Source organism: Cebidichthys violaceus, unplaced genomic scaffold (genome assembly GCF_023349555.1).
Source record: "Cebidichthys violaceus isolate CVI_PGR_0920_01 unplaced genomic scaffold, fCebVio1.0.p SCAF_9, whole genome shotgun sequence".
NCBI classification, from domain to species: domain Eukaryota; kingdom Metazoa; phylum Chordata; class Actinopteri; order Perciformes; family Stichaeidae; genus Cebidichthys; species Cebidichthys violaceus.
Genome location: NW_027176975.1, coordinates 3,119,249 through 3,140,209, shown reverse-complemented (window position 1 = coordinate 3,140,209; position 20,961 = coordinate 3,119,249). Strand labels below are relative to the sequence as shown.

The 20,961-nt window shown below is 43.2% G+C and overlaps 6 protein-coding genes across 7 annotated transcripts; 4 read left to right on the top strand and 2 right to left on the bottom strand.

The window, feature by feature from the left end:
* Positions 1-406: 406 nt before the first annotated feature.
* Positions 407-3,739, top strand: ufd1l (ubiquitin recognition factor in ER associated degradation 1). The gene is made up of 12 exons (XM_068704131.1): positions 407-544; positions 757-889; positions 1,794-1,826; positions 1,922-2,043; positions 2,144-2,274; positions 2,369-2,441; positions 2,536-2,604; positions 2,699-2,767; positions 2,852-2,902; positions 2,996-3,084; positions 3,366-3,450; positions 3,544-3,739. Exons 1-12 carry the CDS (start codon positions 542-544, stop codon positions 3,616-3,618), a joined length of 933 nt encoding a protein of 310 aa, XP_068560232.1. The 5' UTR covers positions 407-541; the 3' UTR covers positions 3,619-3,739.
* Positions 3,740-4,557: 818 nt separating this feature from the next.
* cunh22orf39 (chromosome unknown C22orf39 homolog) lies at positions 4,558-6,035 on the top strand. Its single transcript, XM_068704062.1, has 3 exons — positions 4,558-4,618; positions 5,295-5,462; positions 5,562-6,035. The coding sequence occupies exons 1-3, from the start codon at positions 4,589-4,591 to the stop codon at positions 5,691-5,693; spliced, it is 330 nt and encodes a 109-aa protein (XP_068560163.1). The 5' UTR covers positions 4,558-4,588; the 3' UTR covers positions 5,694-6,035.
* A 260-nt stretch (positions 6,036-6,295) lies between these two features.
* mrpl40 (mitochondrial ribosomal protein L40) lies at positions 6,296-8,495 on the bottom strand. 2 transcript variants are annotated; one of them, XM_068704059.1, is made up of 5 exons: positions 8,324-8,495; positions 8,094-8,201; positions 7,365-7,520; positions 6,936-7,017; positions 6,296-6,800 (listed from the first exon to the last, which is right to left on the bottom strand). In XM_068704059.1, the coding sequence occupies exons 1-5, from the start codon at positions 8,380-8,382 to the stop codon at positions 6,573-6,575; spliced, it is 633 nt and encodes a 210-aa protein (XP_068560160.1). In that variant the 5' UTR covers positions 8,383-8,495; the 3' UTR covers positions 6,296-6,572. The 2 variants fall into 2 exon arrangements, with proteins under 2 accessions (XP_068560160.1, XP_068560162.1); XM_068704061.1 differs by having other exon boundaries at positions 8,094-8,183.
* A 265-nt stretch (positions 8,496-8,760) lies between these two features.
* Positions 8,761-13,258, top strand: acaa2 (acetyl-CoA acyltransferase 2). The gene is made up of 10 exons (XM_068704102.1): positions 8,761-8,899; positions 10,086-10,252; positions 10,386-10,514; positions 10,684-10,800; positions 10,947-11,094; positions 11,187-11,362; positions 11,884-12,013; positions 12,141-12,211; positions 12,824-12,978; positions 13,101-13,258. Exons 1-10 carry the CDS (start codon positions 8,884-8,886, stop codon positions 13,180-13,182), a joined length of 1,191 nt encoding a protein of 396 aa, XP_068560203.1. The 5' UTR covers positions 8,761-8,883; the 3' UTR covers positions 13,183-13,258.
* A 1,836-nt stretch (positions 13,259-15,094) lies between these two features.
* Positions 15,095-17,673, top strand: rpl6 (ribosomal protein L6). The gene is made up of 6 exons (XM_068703084.1): positions 15,095-15,241; positions 15,354-15,452; positions 15,584-15,727; positions 17,024-17,072; positions 17,199-17,383; positions 17,493-17,673. Exons 1-6 carry the CDS (start codon positions 15,095-15,097, stop codon positions 17,643-17,645), a joined length of 777 nt encoding a protein of 258 aa, XP_068559185.1. The 3' UTR covers positions 17,646-17,673.
* A 137-nt stretch (positions 17,674-17,810) lies between these two features.
* Positions 17,811-20,262, bottom strand: dynll1 (dynein, light chain, LC8-type 1). The gene is made up of 3 exons (XM_068703085.1): positions 20,156-20,262; positions 19,231-19,369; positions 17,811-18,545 (listed from the first exon to the last, which is right to left on the bottom strand). The coding sequence occupies exons 2-3, from the start codon at positions 19,360-19,362 to the stop codon at positions 18,408-18,410; spliced, it is 270 nt and encodes an 89-aa protein (XP_068559186.1). The 5' UTR covers positions 19,363-19,369; positions 20,156-20,262; the 3' UTR covers positions 17,811-18,407.
* Positions 20,263-20,961: the final 699 nt, after the last annotated feature.

Genomic DNA, 20,961 nt, shown 5'->3' with positions numbered 1-20,961 from the left:
GGAAACCATCATTTTAAGAAACTGTCTATCTACAAGTATTTAGTAGAAAAATCACAAGAAACCCCCCAAAATTAAAATGCCGTTTTTGCAATAGCATAGTCACGTGAGACCTAAAAACAAACGCGTTTTCGCATCAAGCCCTCGTCAGTTTCAACTCCAAAAACAGGTGAAAGTCAGGATATCTATACTTTATATTTTTTTATTATTAAACTTCATGGAGAAACAATATAAAATCATCATTTTTAATAAATAAAATGCTAAATGGGAATTGGTTTTCATCTCAAAATACCGAATCCTCCATGACTTTGCAGGAAATATTTAATTAAAAATGACCAAACTGTTATTTCAATGGGCCTCTGGGATTGGCTAATGTCTCTCGTGTCGTCATTTCCGACTTGTGGCTCGTACACTTCCGGAACAAGCGGAAGACAACAGTGGACAGTCACAGCTCAACAAGCATCGTTTTAAAATAAGAAAAAAAGAAAGATAGAAAGCCATTTTGATTTGAGTCGTTTGACAACCAAAAACCAACACTGTCGACATGGTGAGTGACGCTGCGCTTCGGCTCAACGTTGACGATACATCGAAACAAACCGTACTTGGAGCAGTTTTGCTAGCTAGCGAGCGACTAACAACAACACGACTTCAGCAGAAAGCTGCTCTGTCATCGTGGACTTTTAAGTCCTGCGCGGATTGTACCAACTCACGTCAAATTAATGTTATTTTAATAGGATTTTTTTGGGGTTTGTTCCGCAGTTTTCCTTCCACGTATTCGACCACCCGATGTCTCGGGGCTTTCAGAACCGCTTCTCCACTCAGTACCGCTGCTACTCGGTGTCCATGCTGGCAGGTCCCAACGACCGCTCCGACGTGGAGAAAGGAGGAAAAAGTAAGTTATTGTGTCAAAATATGCCCCATGTACTTCAATACACTGCCTGTAAAGTCAAATAATTAAATTGCAAACATGATTTCATTTTGTTGTAAATACAGAAATGCTTTTGCGTCTTTATTGACTCTTATAAATGATAATAACTAACTGAACGGAATTAATAATAGCAATAATTCCTCCATTTATATTGCACAAATATTACAAAGTGCTCTACAAAGACTAAAAAACAAGAGTAAGTTACAGGTAAGTAACAAAGACAATATAATTGATAACGTAATAATGCCTTTAGTGTCTCCAGAGACACTAAAATAAGTGTAATGTGGACTCTTCTACTGGATTTTTGTGAGTAGTCTTGTTGCAGCATTTTTTTAACTGAAAAATATAAAATGTTAAACTTTGATTCTTCAGCCCACGATGCGTTTCCCCCCCCACTCTGTGATAGTTCAGTCCTTTTGCCTCAATCAAACCTAATGAAACCTGTATGAAGGCAGTGTTTCCCAAATTTGATGGTGAAATTCAGAATAATCATTTCACAAGAAACCTGAACTACCTTACCGGTGAGTCATCTCTGCTCTGCCAACCTCTCGTTATGTAAGCTGTAGACCCTTGTGAACATGTCTGTGGATCTAGGTTTAATAAAGGTTTATCAGTTCAAGCTCTTTCCTATTTCTAAAAGTAAAAAAAATGCTAAAATAAGCCATAGTTTTGAATGATACATTACATTTTACAGCAGTTTCTCTGTAATTCCTCAAAAATAATGGTGGTTTGGCCTTTTTGTTTGTACGGTGATAATTCAAAAATGTCGCATCTTGCGCATCTTATGTGTCTAAAGAACTTTGAACCGGAAGCTGGAAGATGTTTACACGATGTGCGGTCTCAGCTAATGGACGCTTTTCTTTTTCAGTAATAATGCCGCCTTCAGCCCTCGACCAGCTCAGTAAGTGCCCGTTAAAGGAAACGCCTCTTCATTACAAAAGTCCCGCATGAACCCTTCCACGGATCTTGACCTTCCCGCTCCTTTTCTTCGTACAGGCAGACTTAACATCACCTACCCAATGCTGTTCAAGCTGACCAACAAGAACTCCGACAGGATGACGCACTGCGGCGTGCTGGAGTTCGTGGCAGACGAGGGAATCTGCTACCTGCCGCACTGGGTGAGGAAAAAAAGAAACTGTGTCTGAATTTTAGTTTTCTGTTGATTTCTTTTAAAAGCCAAGGCAGCATTGTAGATCTGCGTCTTTCTGTTTGCTGCAGATGATGCAGAATCTGCTGCTGGAGGAAGGCGGTCTGGTCCAAGTGGAAAGTGTTAACCTCATGGTGGCCACTTACTCAAAGTTCCAGCCGCAGAGCCCCGACTTTCTGGACATCACAAACCCCAAGGCAGTGTAAGGAGTATTCGTGAGGAGCGTTGAATCGAGCCGTTTTCACATGTAGTGTTTTTAACCACAGGGAGTAACTTAAGTTGTCGCTTTGTTTCAGACTGGAGAACGCACTGAGGAACTTTGCCTGCTTGACAACCGGGGATGTCGTAGCCATCAACTACAACGAAAAGGTGAATTCAATCATTCAAGTTAGTGTCGGACTAGTGTTTTATTCATTTGTTCTACTGAATGCGACTACTAATGACATCTGTGTTATTGTTTCAGATATATGAGCTGCGGGTAATGGAGACCAAGCCAGATAAAGCCGTGTCCATCATCGAGTGCGACATGAACGTAAGCTCCTCTACAGCGGCGATTATCACAGACGACGGGTGACTTGTTCTGCCGCTTTAAATGCGTCGTGTTCCTCTCGCTCTTTGTTTCTCAGGTGGATTTTGACGCTCCTTTGGGTTACAAGGAGCCCGAGCGGCGACCCCAGCCCCAGGAAGAACCAACAGTAAGCGCCCGGACCCTAAAGGTACATGGGACAGTTTGTTGCTCTGAACAATTTGATTAAAGAAAAAACCTCAATTCTTCACAGGAGGAAGAAGCAGATCCCACCAGCTACGCCGACATGGACTGGGGATTCAGAGTGAGTAAACGTCGCCGCGGGTTAGACACGAACAAGCCGCACTGATAACCGTAACGCCTGCAGCCGATGTTCTGATGCGCGTCTCATCCTCAGGCTTTCACCGGCTCCGGCAATCGCCTGGATGGTAAAACGAAAGGGATCGAGCCCAGCCCCGCCCCTCTTGACCCAAGTGACATCAAAAGGTGATGTTCAGTATTTCAATGTTTTTAATATTGTAACACAATGTTTGAACTATTCAACATTATAACTCTGCAACATTATTAAGATTTTGGGGAATGACATAAAAGCAGGGTTGCACAATGTGACATATTCATTGATGAAATGGTCAGAGTTCCACAGTGTAAGGAGACACTTGATGGAAGCTGTTCAATCTGTATTTAGCTACACGTTGAACCGCTCTAGCAGTGTTTTTAAGCCTGGAGTGTCGATTCTTAACCTTGAACTCTGACCTTTCGTTCCACAGAGGCATTCCCAACTACGATTTCAAAGTTGGCAGGATCACCTTCATCAGAAACTCGAGGCCTCTGCCCAGGAAGTTTGTAGATGATGTAAGAAACGTGGAGGGTTTTAATCATACATTTGTACATGTTGCACTCGGCTGTATTCACTAGAGTTTCACTTTCTCTTCTCATCTCTTTCAGGACGATGCCCTGAACAGATTCATCGCCTTCTCTGGAGAAGGACAATCACTACGCAAGAAGGGCAGGAAGCCTTGAAGGATTCTAGGTGGAGAGCCTGGATGATGCGCACGGACTCACCATATCAGTCGTTTCCTTCAACAGCAAAGTTAAAAAAAAAAAAAAATAACTGGCCTTCAGATGCACTGGGATTTAATTTCTGTCCCTTTTTGAGATGTTTCTGCTGTTGAGCTGGGATTATATATATAATTAAAACTCTTGACAGTAATATCTTTGTCAACAAAAGCCGAGCTCCGTAAAATGCGTTCTGGAGTTTGTGGAATAAATAAGAATAAATTATATCACTTCACCACCAAAAAAGAATAACTTGTGGAGTTTAGTTGTGATATTAGAACATTTCCCCCCCCCCCTTTTTTTCATGATTGTTACATTTTTACAATTGACTTTAAGTATACTGTTATCCAGAGTCCCATTCTTATAAAATGGGAGCAATAATAGCTCAATACTTTGGTTTTTAATTATAATGAAAATCATTTCATGTTTGGTTTTTCTTTAGTTAAAAGGAGTAATTTTTTTGCTTGGTTTATTTATAGACAAATAAAGGACTGTGTTTGAAAAATGATTGTCACTAATAGTTCATTTTGTGATGTCCGAGCATGGAAACAAACCACGTAATGAAACTGGTCTATAATAGGGTGTTCCTATGGAATCAGATGTGTTATGTCTGGTTGTCCAGTTCTAATTAGACCGTGTAACGGCAGGATGAATTGACGAGTAATAAACGAGTAACGCATACTTAATAACACCGACAGATGGCGGAAAAACAAAAGATGTCAAAACAGGTTCTTGTCTTAACAAATGAAGGGCGATTTTAAATAAATTGATCACAATTATGGTTACCACGAGACGTTTGGTTAGTGATCACTAGCATTAGTCATTCATGTTATTGTTTTCTGTCAGAAAGTGTTTAGTGTTTCTTAACGGGCTTTTATTTTGAAATGTACTCGAACCGGAAGTTTTGTCGCTGTATTTGCGAGCGCGGCTAGCAATGGACCGGTCTGCTAAAGACGCGTGGAGGGTAATTTCAACAATTCGTGTGTCGTTAGCTCAATTGTGTGATTTATTTTTCACCTAGCTTGTTTTTCTTTAGTCCTGATTATGAATGACAAATGACAAATCTGACCCCAAAATAGTTCTCACCGTGATTAACGTTAGCTATCGTTGCTAAATTGCCCTTAGCTAGCAACAAGCAATGTCAGTTAAACGAGGTTTTTCACAGAAACGTTGCTGTTTAGCTTTTGAAATCTATCGTTACTGATCTACAAATCAACTACATGTGACCGTAGTTAGATACTTGTAACGCTGGATTAGCCGCAGAGCGAACTGAGGTTCATGAACATTAGCGAGCTGCTGTCAGACTGATGATAGATATCCATTCAAAGTAACGTTTAGTCAACACTACTGCATCTTTACAAAGCGATAAACAGTATTACATACAAGCGATGTTCACTAAGGCGTCTTGCTAGTGGACGATTCATTAACTACCCCCAATATATCTGTTAACTTTATGTTTTAAATAAGACATTATGACATGAATAATAGAGACAATAAAAGCCTTAGTCAGCTTAAATGTAACCAGAGAAGTGGAAGTGATGCAGTCACGCTCCAGAGGCTCAACAGTGGAGGTTCAAAATATATCATTAGGAACAAGTCGTGCTTGGTGATGAGTCCTGATTTTGGTCTGCTTTGCACAGCCGCCCCGCGCCTGTGACGACTACTGGAGTGAATTCAGACATTGCAAAAGCTTGAAGAACCGTTTCCACCACTACTACACACACGGCACGTCGCCGTCCTGCCAGCAGTGGAAGGAGGACTACCACACCTGCAGAGAGTGGGAGAACCACAGAGCCGCCGAATCCAAGGTACGGCGGCCCGAAAGTCACGTGATTTCAGTTCTGCGTTCAAACTGATCATACGCATGGTGTCTTAATCTGAAATGACGTAACCTATCTGTGTCGCAGGACGCCTTGCAGAAGAGTGAACGGAACAGAGTGGCAGAGCAGAGGAACTTCACCCCGGTGTGGGAGCTGAGGCGAGAGCCTCCCAGAGACTGGCACATGCCGCTGAACCAGGAAAAGCCTCAGGACTCGTGATGACCCTTGACCCGTCACTATTAGACCCGACAGAGACTCTGGTCACTTGTTGCCACGTCGAGCTGTAGCAGCACCTAGTGCTCACTGATGAGTATGACAGCATCTGTATGTATCCAGCAGATTACGAGACGATCTCTCTGAAGGCATTGTTGTTGTTTGTTTTTGTCGTCATAAATTATTAATTCTCTAAGGCTCGTGTAAAAAGTATAAATGCTGACTTGCACTAAATTACTTTAAAGATGAATGTCCTTGTTTTTTTCTGTGTTAAGTGTAAGAAATGGGGAATATTGTGTCAAACAAATGCAACAGATACATTTTGAAGATTAAATGTATTTCATCCAAGTAATGAAGTATCTGTCGTGTTTCCATAAAGCTCAGATTAATAATTGACGCTGCACTAGAAAAACGCTTTTGATGGCGTTCAACATTTCTCAAAAGCACCGTAGTCTCTTCAGCCTGTGCTGTAGATACTTCTGTGATTAATGTATTATTAATGCAATAATATAACAAGTCAGCTTTACAGTTTCAACTCGTAGCAGTTTTCTGTGATCATAGTTCCTCCTAAAAGGCTTAAACAAGGCGTAAACATATTTTTTAACAAATTTGATCAATAAAAAGTTTTTTATTTCCCGTTTCTTCCATTACGTTTTATGCAGAGACTTGAATGTGGAGGGAAAAGAAAACCATGCATAATTTCAATGAATGTTTGATACAGACATGGAACAACTGAGGTGACCACTTCAAGAAAAGAAGAAAAACATATTTGCAAAGTGTCCTTCACATGAAGGCTGCATGTTGGCTTAATAATGAATCATGTTCAAACAAGGACCCTAAACACACACACACACACAGGCTGCACCCACAGCCCTCCCTTGTCCATCACTGCGTGTAAACTTTAGTAATGTCGTTGTATTTCCCATCGGGAGCTTCGTATTTGCTCTTCGGCGGCGTGTAGGCAGGGCCGTCGTGACTGAAGGGAAACAGAAGGGGGTCTGGCTTCAGCGCCGCCTGGTACAGCTCCTCAGACTCCAGCTTCAGCTCCTCCAGCGCCTCCCTCTGTGCTTCTAGAGAAAGCTCAACGGCCCGCACTTCAGCCATGTGCTGCTCCTGCAAGAGCAAAAGACGGGAGAGCGCATCAAATATAGCCCCCACTAAGTGCGCACGATGGAGGTCAGAGGCAAGATTTTTTTTTTTCTTCCATAAAAGCTTAGGCGACGGAGGTGTTGTAGGTTAAGTGGTGACCTGTTTGTATCGACACCACTCCTTCAGCAGCAGGGCGCGACCCTCGCTTTCTTCAAATGACAGCCTCGGTGCAGAGCGCTCCCTGAGTGCGAGAATGAGAAACACCAATTTAGAGCACTTTAAAGTCAGTGAGCGCTATATAATAGCAAGGAAAGAACAAAAAAGGTACAGTAAGTCAAATAAAGAGGAGGACAAATGATACATAAAAGGCAACACTGTCCATGAAATGTTGTTTTAATGTCTTAATGCCAGAGGACTGCTTTGTGTAGTTTACTGTTTGGAACAGCCAATATCTATGATCTTGTTCAACAACAGTTGTGGTAGAATTGATGTCACATCCAACCCTAAACCTCTATATCCTAAAGGTGATCAATACAAATGTAAAACCTTTAGTCATCTTCAGCCTGAGCACCACTCTGATCTCTGTACCTCGTTTCATCCAAGCATTTGGCCGGCGTGATGAGGTCCTCTATGGGGATGAGCTCAGGCGCGACCTTCTCCAGCTTCTTCAGCTTTTTCCTCATCCTCTCCTTCAACATCTGCTCCCGTCTTGGGTCCACTTTTTTCTTCTTCTTGGGCTCCGCTCTTAAAAAAAACACAAAAAGCACAGCTCTGTGAGCATATTAAACCGAAAGAAATATTTTAAAGTAAATCTGGGAAAAACGTATATATCTCGATACCGTGACATGAATACATGATATTGTCTGGGATGAACAGGGAACAAGTGGCGTCGTATCAAGTAGTTTTCAGTGTTGACTTGAGCGCAAATTGCTTATTATTTTGATTGTCAGCTGTTTGGGTCATCTACTGATTCTCTGGTTCCAGCCTCAAAATGTAAAGACTGCATCGCTGATTTGTTTTTCTCCATTTTACATCATAAATGACACTTAGGCGACATCAAGACGTCCCTTTGGATTCTGGAGACTTGATGTTGACAGTTTTGAGCATTAATTGATGAAAAAGTCAAATTAATTGACATTAATAAAGTGAGTGAATACAAGATGCACAGAGCCCCGATGTAGGACGGTCACTAGATGATCGATTAAATGTAGGATCTGTCCCTCTGTCCCTCTGTCTGCATGTTCCCAACAAAACAGCAATTCATCAAACAACCAAAAAACAATGGACATGCAGTCAAACTGGGACTTTTGCTCATACCTCAGTGGAGCAGATGTCTTCAGTGTCCTCACGGGTGCGAACCAAGGACTCTGTACAGCATGATGATGATGATGTTCTCCCACCAGGAAGCTGTAAAACGACGAGCAGCTGTCACCCACAGCAGTGATTAGCAGCACGTCTCTACTGAATAACCTTAGCTTGTGTTAGCTTCAGGCTAGCTAGTAGCTACATTGTTTAGCCAGTCGTTACCGCAAAACACAAACACTCACCTTGTCGGAGCGGCCTGTCGGGTCAAAGCCCTGCAGAGACGCGATAAAGCGACAGACATGTCGCCACTGTTTCACTTCAAACACCCCTTTAGCTTCGCACTGTCCCCTCAAAAGGAATGTCGCGCTGTCCCCCTAGCTCGAACGAGCCGGACAGTGGCGCGAGACAATGACGTCGTCGAGCTGTCGCGCTCACAATTTCGTGGGTGCACTTTCGTGTATTTTGTTTGCGCGAACAATTAAAATGCATTAAATATAGAATACTTTGGAAATACAATCGATTATAAAATTACGCAAGACGTCACTGCTTTTAACGGTTTAATAAAGTAGTTTGAATATATATATTTATATATATATATATATATATATATATATATATATATATGTAAAAAAAAATTGTCGAATCTTACTGGACGAGTGGAAAGTTGGCAGCTGGAGTATTTAGAGGAAAGGTCGCAGCTTGTTCCCTTGTTCTGCACCGACTCATTCAGAGCACAGTGGCACGAGAAGATCCCGGTGGAACAGTTTGATCCTGACGGTGGTGTTTCGATCACTCTGCATTCATGGCGCTCCTCAGAGGTAAACCAGCTCGTTGTCAGTTCAAGTAGGAGGCGAAACAAACAAAAAAAAGCAGGTGGACCTTTAAAAAAATGTTTGGGCTTAATTTCTCCCATTTGTGCCTCAGTGTAGGATTACCAGTGACCTCACATGAAGTGTGTTATCTCTGAAAGTTTAATTTATGTAATTATATGTCAGTAGATATGTTTTTTCAAATCACAACGTCACTGAATTAGGTGAAAGGCGACAAGATGGTGTCAAGATCATTAACAGCTTGTGTCCACAATTACCTCTCGATCCCCTGGAAAATGCTAATATTAATAATAATAATCTTACTTAATTACCTCCAGTGATGGAGGGAAGGAAAGGAGAAGTAAAACTATTTATTACAGAGCGACCTATGGACGTGTTCACGTTTATTCCACTTAGAATTGTCTGCATTGTATTATTTAAAATGAATCGGTATTAACGTTAATAAGGCATGACATTATCGTTACAAATACGGTATTGGATTACAAACATTGTGTCACTAAGGTGTAAACAGCGGGTCAACCCTCCAGCACGGGTCAGCTGTTGACTAATGACATGAATGATGTCATTAGTCAACAGTTCAATGTCTGATTAAACATCAGCACAGTGTTTCAAGATAACATCATACTTACAATACCTAGTGACTTGGGTTTTATGAAGTACATACTTGTATATAATATTAATAATAATAGTATTTTAATTACTTATTTTCTCTTTCTGAGGATTTGCACATGAAGAAGATTTAAACCCTTTTGTCTAATATACAGTATGTTTCTTATAAAGAAGGCAACACAATGTTAATTTACAGCTCTTATCCATAGGCATGATTACGAAAAATAAATACATTTGTGTGTGTGTGTGTGTGTGTGTGTGTGTGTGTGTGTGTGTGTGTGTGTGTGTGTGTGTGTGTGTGAGAAAGAAAGAAATCTTCCTGGGAAAGAGATGTATACTTTCAAAAATCCAGATGTAGTAACGTACTCCTCTTGTCCCTCCAGTCCAGTTATATCCATCTGATGTTATTTTCCATGTTCATCTTCATCTTCATCTTCATCATGCACCGGCTGTGTCGACCCGTCTCTGCAGCGCGGGGCACCGCCCCGGCACTTCCTGACCCCGTGACCCTGGCTGTGGTTTAAAGTCAAAACTCTTGTTTGTTTGTTTTTCTTTCCCTCTGCAGGTGTATTCGTTGTTGCCGCCAAGCGCACTCCGTTTGGCACCTACGGCGGCGTGCTGAAGGATCACAGTGCGACAGACATGGCTGAGCACGCCGCCAAAGCCGCCCTCGCGGCGGGGGGCGTGGCTCCAGAACTCGTCAACAGTGTCATCCTAGGGAATGTCATGCAGGTACCCACGGATCGACAGCTACGATTAATAGAGCACGACTACAACCGCGTGAAAATCCTTGACGAGTTCACTTGATGTTGTCCTCCTCTGTGTGTGTGTGTGTGTGTGTCCCCCCCCCCCCCCCCGATTTCAGAGCTCAGCTGATGCGCCCTACATCGCCCGTCACGTGGGCCTGAGGTGTGGCGTTCCGATCCCAGTGCCCGCTCTCACTGTGAACAGGCTGTGTGGATCCGGTTTCCAGTCCATCATCAATGGTGCTCAAGTAAGCCCTCCCACCACGAACAACAACATGCCGGCAGAAATACAAATGTAGAATAAACCATAATATGATACACTACGTGTGTAATATATATATATATATACACATACGTATGTGTATGAATTACACATGATGTGTCTCATCTGTGGTCCGTTGCCTTGTGTGCTTGTAGGAGATTTGCCTCAGGGAGTCCGAGGTGGTCCTGTGCGGAGGCTCAGAGAGCATGAGTCAGGCGCCGTACGCCGTTCGCAACATACGATTTGGTACAAAGTTCGGACTCGATCTCAAGGTTGGCTCCTCGTTTGATTTGCTCTCTAATGCCCAAAACACTTGACACAATGAGACACTAAGAAGACCGCTTGGTTTTTAAACTCCAGAAGCCTTTGACACAAAAAGATACAAAAAAAACAAACACTTTCCTCGTCTTCCTGACAGCTAGAGGACACCTTGTGGGCGGGCCTGACTGACCTGCATGTCAAAATCCCAATGGGCATCACGGCAGAAAACCTGGCGGAGAAATACCAGATCACACGAGAGGAAGTCGATAACTACGCATACCAGACGCAACAGAGGTGGAAGGCAGGTGAGACGAGTTTGGTTCTTTGTTCTGCTCACCTCGTTAAGAACTTCGCGGCTCATTCTTAACCTTTTAAATCGTACTTATTCTATTCACAGCTCACGACGCCGGTTACTTCGCGGCGGAAATTGCTCCCATTGATGTGAAGGCGAGGAAAGGCAAGGCGTCCATGGCCCATGACGAACACCCTCGTCCACAGACCACGATGGAACAGCTGGCCAAAATGCCCACTGTCTTCAAGAAGGGAGGGACCGTTACCGCTGCCAACGCGTCGGTGAGTTCACGCCTCACAGACACGCGCTAACTTTAAATACAAGTCTTACTCGCTCCGTTATCTTAAACAGCCTGGCTGAGAGCGAGCCTGGGAATTTAGGGAGCAGTGTTTCCCCACAGGACTTTTGCAATACCGTGGTGGGTGGACCTCGGACCCCCAAAGAGGGGCGGGGCTCAAGGGGCACGCCTCCCCCCGGAAGAACAGTTAAATGCATCAATCTAGCTCACGTTTTAAACACCCTGGGGCCTTGGGGGCTCTCACACTGTAAGCTCTGGGGGGGGGGGGGGGCCCCTAGTGGTTAGCTCATGCTATAATCACCCAGGGGTCTCTGTGCTGCCCCGAGGGCCCGGTCCACAACCATAATCCAACAGCGCTGTCTTAACTTCAGGTGGTCACTTTCTTTCTTTTTTTTTTTTGTGGTCTGTTTTACTTCATTTGAAAGAAATTTGAATGTAGTTTTTAAAGGACTGAGGACTTGTGTCGGTTCCACAGTTTGATTTACGGCCTGCTTTACTCTGCAGGGTGTCTCTGATGGTGCTGCTGCTGTGGTGATCGCGAGTGAAGATGCGCTGAGTGAACACAAGCTCACTCCTCTGGCCAGAATTGTGGCCTATCACGTTTCCGGCTGTGACCCGAGCATTATGGGAATCGGTAAGGGACACCACTTTGTTTTGGAGATGTAATTGAATCCCTTTGGACTAAATGGAATGAATGACTGTTGTGGTATTTGGTTATTTTAAAGAAATACTTTCACTCTGGTGTCTTTTCATCATCTTAGGTCCCGTTCCAGCGATCACAGAAGCTCTTAAAAAAGCCGGTCTGACTCTCAACGACATGGATCTTGTGGAGGTTTGTTGTCAGGGAAACGCCAATCTTTGTCACGTTCTCCATCAGATCGCGTCGTACATTTCGTCAGCGGTGGAAGAAGCACTCGGACCCTTTGCTTTAAGTAGAAGCACCAATACGCTGTCAAAAAAAACCAAACACATTTCGTTACAAGTCCTGCCTTTAGAAAAGAACTTAAATAAAAGTATTGTCAGCAAAATAGACTTAAAGTTGCAGAAGTAAAAGTGAAATGTGTGTGTGCACCTCTGAGTCTGTCCACGGCTAATCTCACACTCTGCTGCTGCAAACGGCAACATATTTTGGGTGCACAGTTCTGGCTGCGTGTTCAAGGACCTCTCTTGGTTTGCGGTCAGTCACAGTTTCCCAAAACACCTTTTCATTTCCTGTTTTTATTCCTGCCATTGACTGACTGACTCCTCACTCCGCTACTCTTGAATTGGCCCCCAGCCGGTAGGGGCCGCAAGTAGTGACAGAGTAGCCAGTTGTGGGACGTTCATTCGTTCGATCCCACGGTGCAGAAGTGGTTGTTGCAGACACACCTGGGGGAGATCTGCTCTCTACTAAGCGCACCGTTTCTAGTCGTCGTGTCACTGACGTCCTTTTTGCTCTGCGCAGGTGAACGAAGCGTTCGCCCCTCAGTATCTGGCTGTCGCTAAGGCCCTTGGACTGGATCCAGCGAAGAGCAACGTGAACGGTGGAGCTATCGCCATCGGACATCCTCTCGGTGCTTCCGGAGCGCGCATCACCGCCCACCTGGTTCACGAGCTCAGGTCATTTTGTCTTTTAGTAATTACAGTCGTTGCGGCGTTCGCCCCACGATATGTGGTTTATTAGTATCAGGTGCTACGTCTGCATATTAAGTGGCTTTAATGACGATCTTTGTTTTTGACAGGCGACGAGGAGGCAGGTACGCTGTCGGCTCTGCCTGCATCGGGGGTGGTCAGGGTATCGCCATCATCCTCGAAAAGTACTGACCCAAGAAGCGGCCCGTATCAGAAGAACTACTGCTGAAGAATGTCTTGTTGTAAAAAAAAAAAAAAAAACATTTCACGTACACATGAAATGTCAAATGTTACAGTTAATTAAACAAAACCGAAAGTGTAATAAATGTTTCAGTCCAGTGTTGCCTTGGAAGCCCTGTGAAGACAAAGAGCTACTGCACAGAGCTGTGTCACATTAACGTGTGTAGTATATTATTAACTCGTAGAGGACAATTTGTGTCGCATTATATTAGAGTCAAAAAGGGACTCTGAACTCTGTTTGCTTTAAGATCGTCGCTTATCACTCCATTAACGGGGATCATTGTTTCCAGGACGTATGTGTGTGTGACCTGTGATGGCTCCAGCAGCAAAAAACTGATTTTGTATATCTGCGTCAAAGAATTGCAATAAATAACATTTTCAAAAAAAGTGTGTGCTTTTGAAGTTTTCATGATCAGCCCTTGACAGCAACCAATGCTATTTTTTTTTCTACATTAGGAGGGAATTTTAAGATTAAGATTTTCTTGTTTTAGTTTTATTCTAAAGATAATAATCTTTACAAAAGTAGCTACCTTTTGATTGTTTTGTTATATATGCTCAAAATGTTTTTTAGGAAAACTGATAACATTTGACCGTAGAGAACGAGGTACTGAATGTACTGAATGGTATTTGATGTGAGACATTCATGTACTTAAAACATGTTTAACAAGTAGACAAAAGTCTGGAATTGACGTGTTAGAAAATATATTTTATGCTTTGCTGTCACTGAGATAGTTTAAGGATTTCAGAAAAGTACGACGTTACATTGTTGTCCTTTTACTTATGTTATTTTTATTAATTTAGAAGCTCTATGCAAGCATTACTGTTTTATTGTTTTATTTATCAGACAAAATAATACTATATAGAGATGAATGTGTTAACTAAAACAACTGGAATCTAACTAGAAAAATGTGTAATAATGTTATTTGTTAAAAAAAAAAGTCAATGTTGATTTTATTTCAAATTTACAGTGAGAATTAAGGGGAAATACACGCAGGACTACAAGGACCAACAACATCCTCGAAACGCGACGCAATTACGTCAGCGTCATCGTGCAGCGTCCTTATATACGTCACATCCCCGGATGTCGGTCTTTTTTCCGTAGCAAAGGTAAGACAGACTCGCCTTCGTGTTTCTGGTGGAATAAAATCTGTGTTCATCCGCGTTACAGAATAAAAATGTTGGTCTCACAATATCAGGAATCGAATCCTTGTATCGAGACGACACGTTAGCCGTCGTTATGGCGGCGATTCGTCCGTCGTGTGTCTGTGATAATGAACAGTTTGGTGAATCCGCAGTCCTAGGCCGCCGGCTAGCCTTCGTGCTGCTGTAACGCTAGCCTAGCTAGCTAGCTCATATAAACGTGTTGTCGTTAGACGCTGTGCTGTTAAGCCATACAGGTCCTCACACGTTACGTTCTCACTTAGAACATTACAGTTAAATGGTAAATTTGAGAAGTAAGTGGTTTGCGTATCGGTAAGGCGACCCGTGTGTGCTAATGTTGCTAATTGCTAGTAAACGTTACAGTTCATGCTTGTTGTGCATTGGCGGTGTCAATCAAACGCGTTTTACTTAAAAACGTAGTCGTTTGACGTTAACCCAGTTATGTTATCTTACTCTTTCCATGTTAAGTAACTTATTGTCAGTTAGGGACACTATTTTCATTAAGCAGTAGTAGTATTAATGTTAAAGTTAGTAGTGTCTGTGATACCAGAACCATTGAACTACAGCATACAATGCACTATCCAATCAAAGCTGGAGTAATATTTGTTATTAAATGTGTATTATTTCAAATAAAATCCATTGACATTGTTGCACACAATATTGCAGTAGTTTACTAACCTCTTGTTCTACTGTTCTGTGTCAGATGGCAGAGGGAGACAAGAAAGCTCCCAAGAAGAAGCACGGGAGCCGGAACCCGGTTCTGGCCCGGGGCATCGGCCGTTACTCCCGGTCCGCCATGTACGCCCGCAGGGCCATGTACAAGCGGAAGTCAAAGACCACTGAGACCAAGGTGAGGGCCCGGTCTGTGACGGCCAACGAAAACGATCGGTGAAAGGACGCGTGTCGCGCTTTCTTCGTCTCGTATTGATGATGATGATGACGATGATGCACTCTTGTTTCAGATGGAGAAAAAGATTAGGACGAAGCCTCAGGCGACTATTGTCAAGACAGTCGGAGGAGACAAGAATGGAGGCACTCGTGTGGTCAAGCTGCGCAAGATGGTAATATTTTAATTTTAGGGGATTATTGTGAGCACAAATGGCGACGGTCGGGTCAGTTCACGTCCCGTTACGGCCGATGGCGTACCGGGTTTTGAAATGCTAACGCGTGTCTTCGTGTGCTCCTGCTGTAGCCTCGCTACTACCCCACAGAGGACGTCCCCCGTAAGCTGAAGAGCCACGGAAAGAAACCCTTCAGCCAGCACAAGAGGAAGCTGCGCAGCTCCATCACCCCGGGAACCGTCCTCATCCTGCTCACCGGGCGCCACCGCGGAAAGGTGAGAACGATCTCGACGCTGGTAGAACGTTTAATCGGCTAAATATACCTGCAAACGCGATGCTCCTAGTTCTTTGGGTGAGCTCAGCGGGTGAATATGTATGATGGAACAGCCATCGTGTCACACAGGATACAAAAGTTTTACGATTAAAGTCCAATGTAGGGTTTTATTTATCTTCAAGGACTAAAACAGGATAATCTCTCTAACATTAGTTTGACAGATCTACAAGTATTGGTAATTATGATCTGTGAGCCATATGGACATCTCCATAAATATGTGAAAGCTGCGTTCTTGTTAGGTTTTTATTATGTAGGATTGTTGCAACAGGAACTCTTGAATGTAGTCAAACGGTTTGTTGACATCTAGTGTTTGTAGCAGAAGAGTCGTTATAAATTAGTGAAACGTTTGTGTATGAATCCCAGTATACACTAAAACTTCTTGCTGTCAAACTATTACTGTTTGGCTCTATAAACTACAACACTGATCGTTTTCCATTGCTTAGGAATGTCAAAACACAGCAAACATATTTTTCATCAACAATAGTTATTAGAGAACCAATACTGTTGGTTTTATTAGTCGCCCACTAAAACAAAAGATTGGGAGAAATGCCACCTCTGCATTTAATCTATTCATGAGACGCTTCATGCTAACAGACGTTGGCGGTATTCTGGCTAATTGTAATAGAGGTGCACTTGATTTTTCCTTTCTTAAATGAGCTACATGACAGTGCAGCTCTCAAGAGCCTCTGAGAACACTAATATCTAAGGCTATTGTGCCCCTTTAAAAAAAAAAAAAAAAAATCTTTATTCTACTTGGAAACACTATTTTCTAGCGACACATCTTTCTAATCGCACACCCTCAGTACCACAGACATTGTCCCTCTCTCCCACACTAACGCTACACGGATACGTTATGGAGGCATGCTAGTGTGCCCACACACACACACACACACACACACGCGCACACTTTGAGCAATAGCTGACCTAAATAATGTTTCAGCTGTGAATCTGAAAGGCAGTGTGCGCTCTTGGTTGAATCAAGTGTCGAGTAGCTGTATTTTTCCTCTCGTCTGTAGCTTTGGCGTCAGAGCGGAGTGCAGCTATTAAATTGTCACGCGTGATTGTGAGGTCGTTACGCGAGCGAGGCCTCGATGCGAGAGCGCCGTACTAAAGACAACGTGTGTGTGTGTGTGTGTGTGTGTGTGTGTGTGTGTGTGTGTGTGTGTGTGTGTGTGTGTGTGTGTGTGTGTGTGTGTGTGTGTGTGTGTGTGTGTGTGTGTGTGTTTTTGATCTGCAGCGCGTGGTGTTTCTGAAGCAGCTCTCAAGTGGTCTCCTGCTTGTCACTGGTAAGGATGACTGTTGTTGGTGGTTTACGTTGGTCAACATGTATGCACACTACCTGTAGTACGGCAAGATGGCCGTTTACTTCACTCCGTCTCTAATGGTTTTTATATTTTTTTGCGTACTTGCAGGCCCTCTTGCGTTGAACAGAGTACCCCTGCGTAGAGCTCACCAGAAGTTTTCCATCGCTACCAACACAAAAGTCGACATCTCTGGCATGAAGATCCCCAAAACTCTGAACGATGCCTACTTCAAGAAGAAGAAGCTGAGGAGACCCCGTCACCAGGAGGGGGAGATCTTTGATACAGAGAAGGAGGTGAACTAGCCCGGATGTTGTCTTAAATGCCAATGATAATGCTCATGCCATTTTTTAATGGTGTTTATGATCCGTGACTCACTGGTTGTCTCCTCGTCTCCGTCTGCAGAAATACCAGCTAACAGAGCAGAGGAAGGAGGACCAGAAGGCTGTGGACGCTCAGCTCCTGCCCCTCATCAAGAAAGTACCTCAACTCAAAGGGTACCTGCGCTCTTCCTTCTGCCTGTCTAATGGCGTCTTCCCACACAAGCTGGTTTTCTAAATGTGTTGTAATAAAGAGTACCACCGTACGATGCCCTCTCCTGCCTCCTTTGTGCGAATCAGTGCCTATAGATAGCTGAAGTGTTTCCTAGCGTCGCAGCTGCAGCCATCCCTGCAACATGGATTAAAATGCATTCTATACAAAGTATTTTGACAGAAACAAACGGCACATTGAACGTTTTTAATGTGTGAATTCATCAGGTTTTATGGCGTCCTGCAGATAAAACCATTCTTTGCAACTGAGATTCTGAAGTGGGTCTTAATGGTGCGGTTCTGGAAAAAGCTCACAGGTGCTGCCTGTGTGATGAAGTGAATAATGACTAACATATTGTAAGACTCCTGATGTGCCAGAGGTTCTATACCCCACGTTTGGCTTTCCAGACAAAGTGTCTGCAAATGTTTACCACAAAGTAATCTATAGACATGAAAACATGACTGGTATCTGGTCCTGGTAGAACTGTCCTGGTTTAAATTAATGTTTAATGGAGCGGCACAACGAAATGACAACACCAGGCATTTGGACCCAGACAGCTTAACAGCTACGCTTTAATTTAAAAAATGACATGTCTAATGTAACAACACAAAAATAAATACAAGTGTTTCATCTCTTTTAACATGGCCACGTTTTTATCCTCAAAAACAGAACAAAGTAGAAAGCAGCACAGAGAAAGGCAGCGGCCCCTTGCCAAGGAATGATAAGTGCCTTTAGTCGAATCAGTCAGTACTGTATTACGGTCAGCTGGTGTGGAGGAAACGCCGTCCCTCAGCCCGACTTGAACAGCAGGATGGCCACCTGACCCAAGTAGAAGTAAATGAAATGCTTGGTCTCGTGGGTCACGTAGCTGCCGAAGTTCCTCCCAACGATGCAGTGCCAGGTCGGGTTGTATTTCTTGTCAAACTCCTGCAAAGGGGAAGTAAAAAACACACAATTGTGTTCGTCAAACACTTGTGAAGCGACATGCTGGGAGGTGTGAAGAAAAGACGAGAAGACGTTGCTTAACGATCGCTAAGCAAGAGCTACAACTGACTATTGATTTAAATGTTACATCAACTAACAATGTTCTGCAGATATTACATTGTAGAAGGTATCAGTAGACTAGTTTCACCTCAGAACATGCATGTATTACTCTTCCAAGTTGAGACTAAATACTATGCGTCACTATTGAGCAAACCCAAAATACTTGATCACTCAATGATGCAGCCTAACTTGAGATGGATGATTTTATTGTGAGAAGTCTAAAATGGTGCCTTCATGGCAGCTCATTCGTTTTGTTACATTTAAATATATTAAATATATTTGCTTGATAAGCTACAGTATTTGAGCCTGAAGAGAACTGAAAGAAGAAACAAATATATATATGTTGCCAATTTTGCAATTATAGGAACTTGAACAATTGTCAACACTCAATCCAAGAGTGGAAACTATTACAAATAGTATCAATTATGCACACGCACTGTGTGTGTGGTCAGTGCGCGCAGCATAGCCTCACATCACTGGTTGCTGCTCGTTTCACTACAGAAAACACTAAGATTTTCCACGTCGGTCGGGTCGGTCGAAGTGACGGGAGACGCGTCGTCGTCGTTACCTTCTTGATGTATGCAGCGATGTCTTTCTCGATGTTGTACTTCTCCAGGGCCTGCGTGGCGCACTCCACGGCGTCCTGCTGCATGTCCTCCGACATGTCGGCGTTCTTGATCACTGCCTTTCTTTCAGACATGGTTGCCCTGGGAAACCAAAACACACCGGAGGATTATCATCTTCACGGACGCATTGGCGCGCACGCACACACACACGCGCGCACACACACACACGCACACTAGACTCTGGCCCCTGAGCATCCCCAACAGTAATCATCGATTGACTAACGCGAAACCCGTTTGGAGCACATAGCGTCACAGGCTTCGAGAATGAATAAATAAATGAACGGTTAATGGGTGACGACGTTATCATTACATAATAACTGACACATAATATGTGAACTGGCCGTTTCTACAAGTGTTGCATAACAACTTCCATCAGCGGAGAACTCGGTGGATGCGCGCTCTGCGTAGTTTCTATGGATACAAGACATTTGAGATGATCGTCTCCGTATTACCGGGAGGTTTAGGGATCCTTTGGCTCGCGAAAGCTGCTAAAGAAAAGCACATTTTTTACAACTGCCCGAGGCTAGAGAGCAGCGATTTAAGAGCCAGCGTCGCTTCGACACGCAGCAGGACCAAAACAAACACCGCATCTTCGTGCCTATAACGTAACGACTGCCGTTAACGTCATCTGAATCAAGCTACCACGGGGTGAAACATCGCCACTATTATACCGCATATTCAGAATGGCGAGCTGTTGATCCGCTAACGTTAAAAAAAAAAAAAAGCTCCATTACTAGCTGCTCATTCATCCCGCGGGAGGAAAAACACCGTCTAACAGTAAGCACGGATGATACCACTTCAACGACACTTACAACTGAACACGTTAACCACCGTACAACTTTCTACATGCCAAATGCTTCCATTTACCTTCTAGTCTTCCGTTTATAGTGTTTGTCTAGCTTTAAACAGACGACCGCTCCTGTAGTGACAACTCCCGCGAAGTGGTTGACACAAAAGTAGTGTGGGTGTGTAGGGCTGAGAGACCGCTGCCTCGGCCTGCTCCGATTGGCCGGTATTCTTGCACGGGGCGCTGCCATTGGCCGGTGCAGGTCTATCTTTCGGGTGTTTCTGCCCGCGTTTTATTTCAGACCGTCGTGCCTTGCGACACGATCGTTGCCGGGGCGACCACTGTAAATAACTTGCTTACGGGCAAAGTTATGAGCGAGATTATCCATGCCTACTATGTTCCGTGAGTCACTGGCGATAGACCGTGGCAGGTTATGGAGTGAATTTGATTTAATATGGTTGTGTTTCGCACACATTGAGCATACTAACTTTATTTTAAATTGTTTTATTTATTAATTATACTTTAAATAAAAATGTAAAATGTAAATAAAGTAAATGAAAACGCAGGTCGACCTCACATTAAACGATTTTTTTGCAAAAAGTTATAAATGACATACCAGCGTATTTCGAACATATAATCTCATTCTCGCATAATATATAATTTATATAGTGTGTATACGGTGTATAATTAATTGGTAATTTCATAATATGGTAGGACATAAAAAGTATAGTATAGCGTGCCATAAAAATAGTATTAAAAAGTCATAATATCATAAAAATAAAAAAAATATTCATAAAAAAGTAATTAAAAAAAGTCAAAGTATAGTGTGTCATAAACCAAGTCATAGTAGCACAAAATTGTTAGCTGAAATATTTGCTTCCTGTCT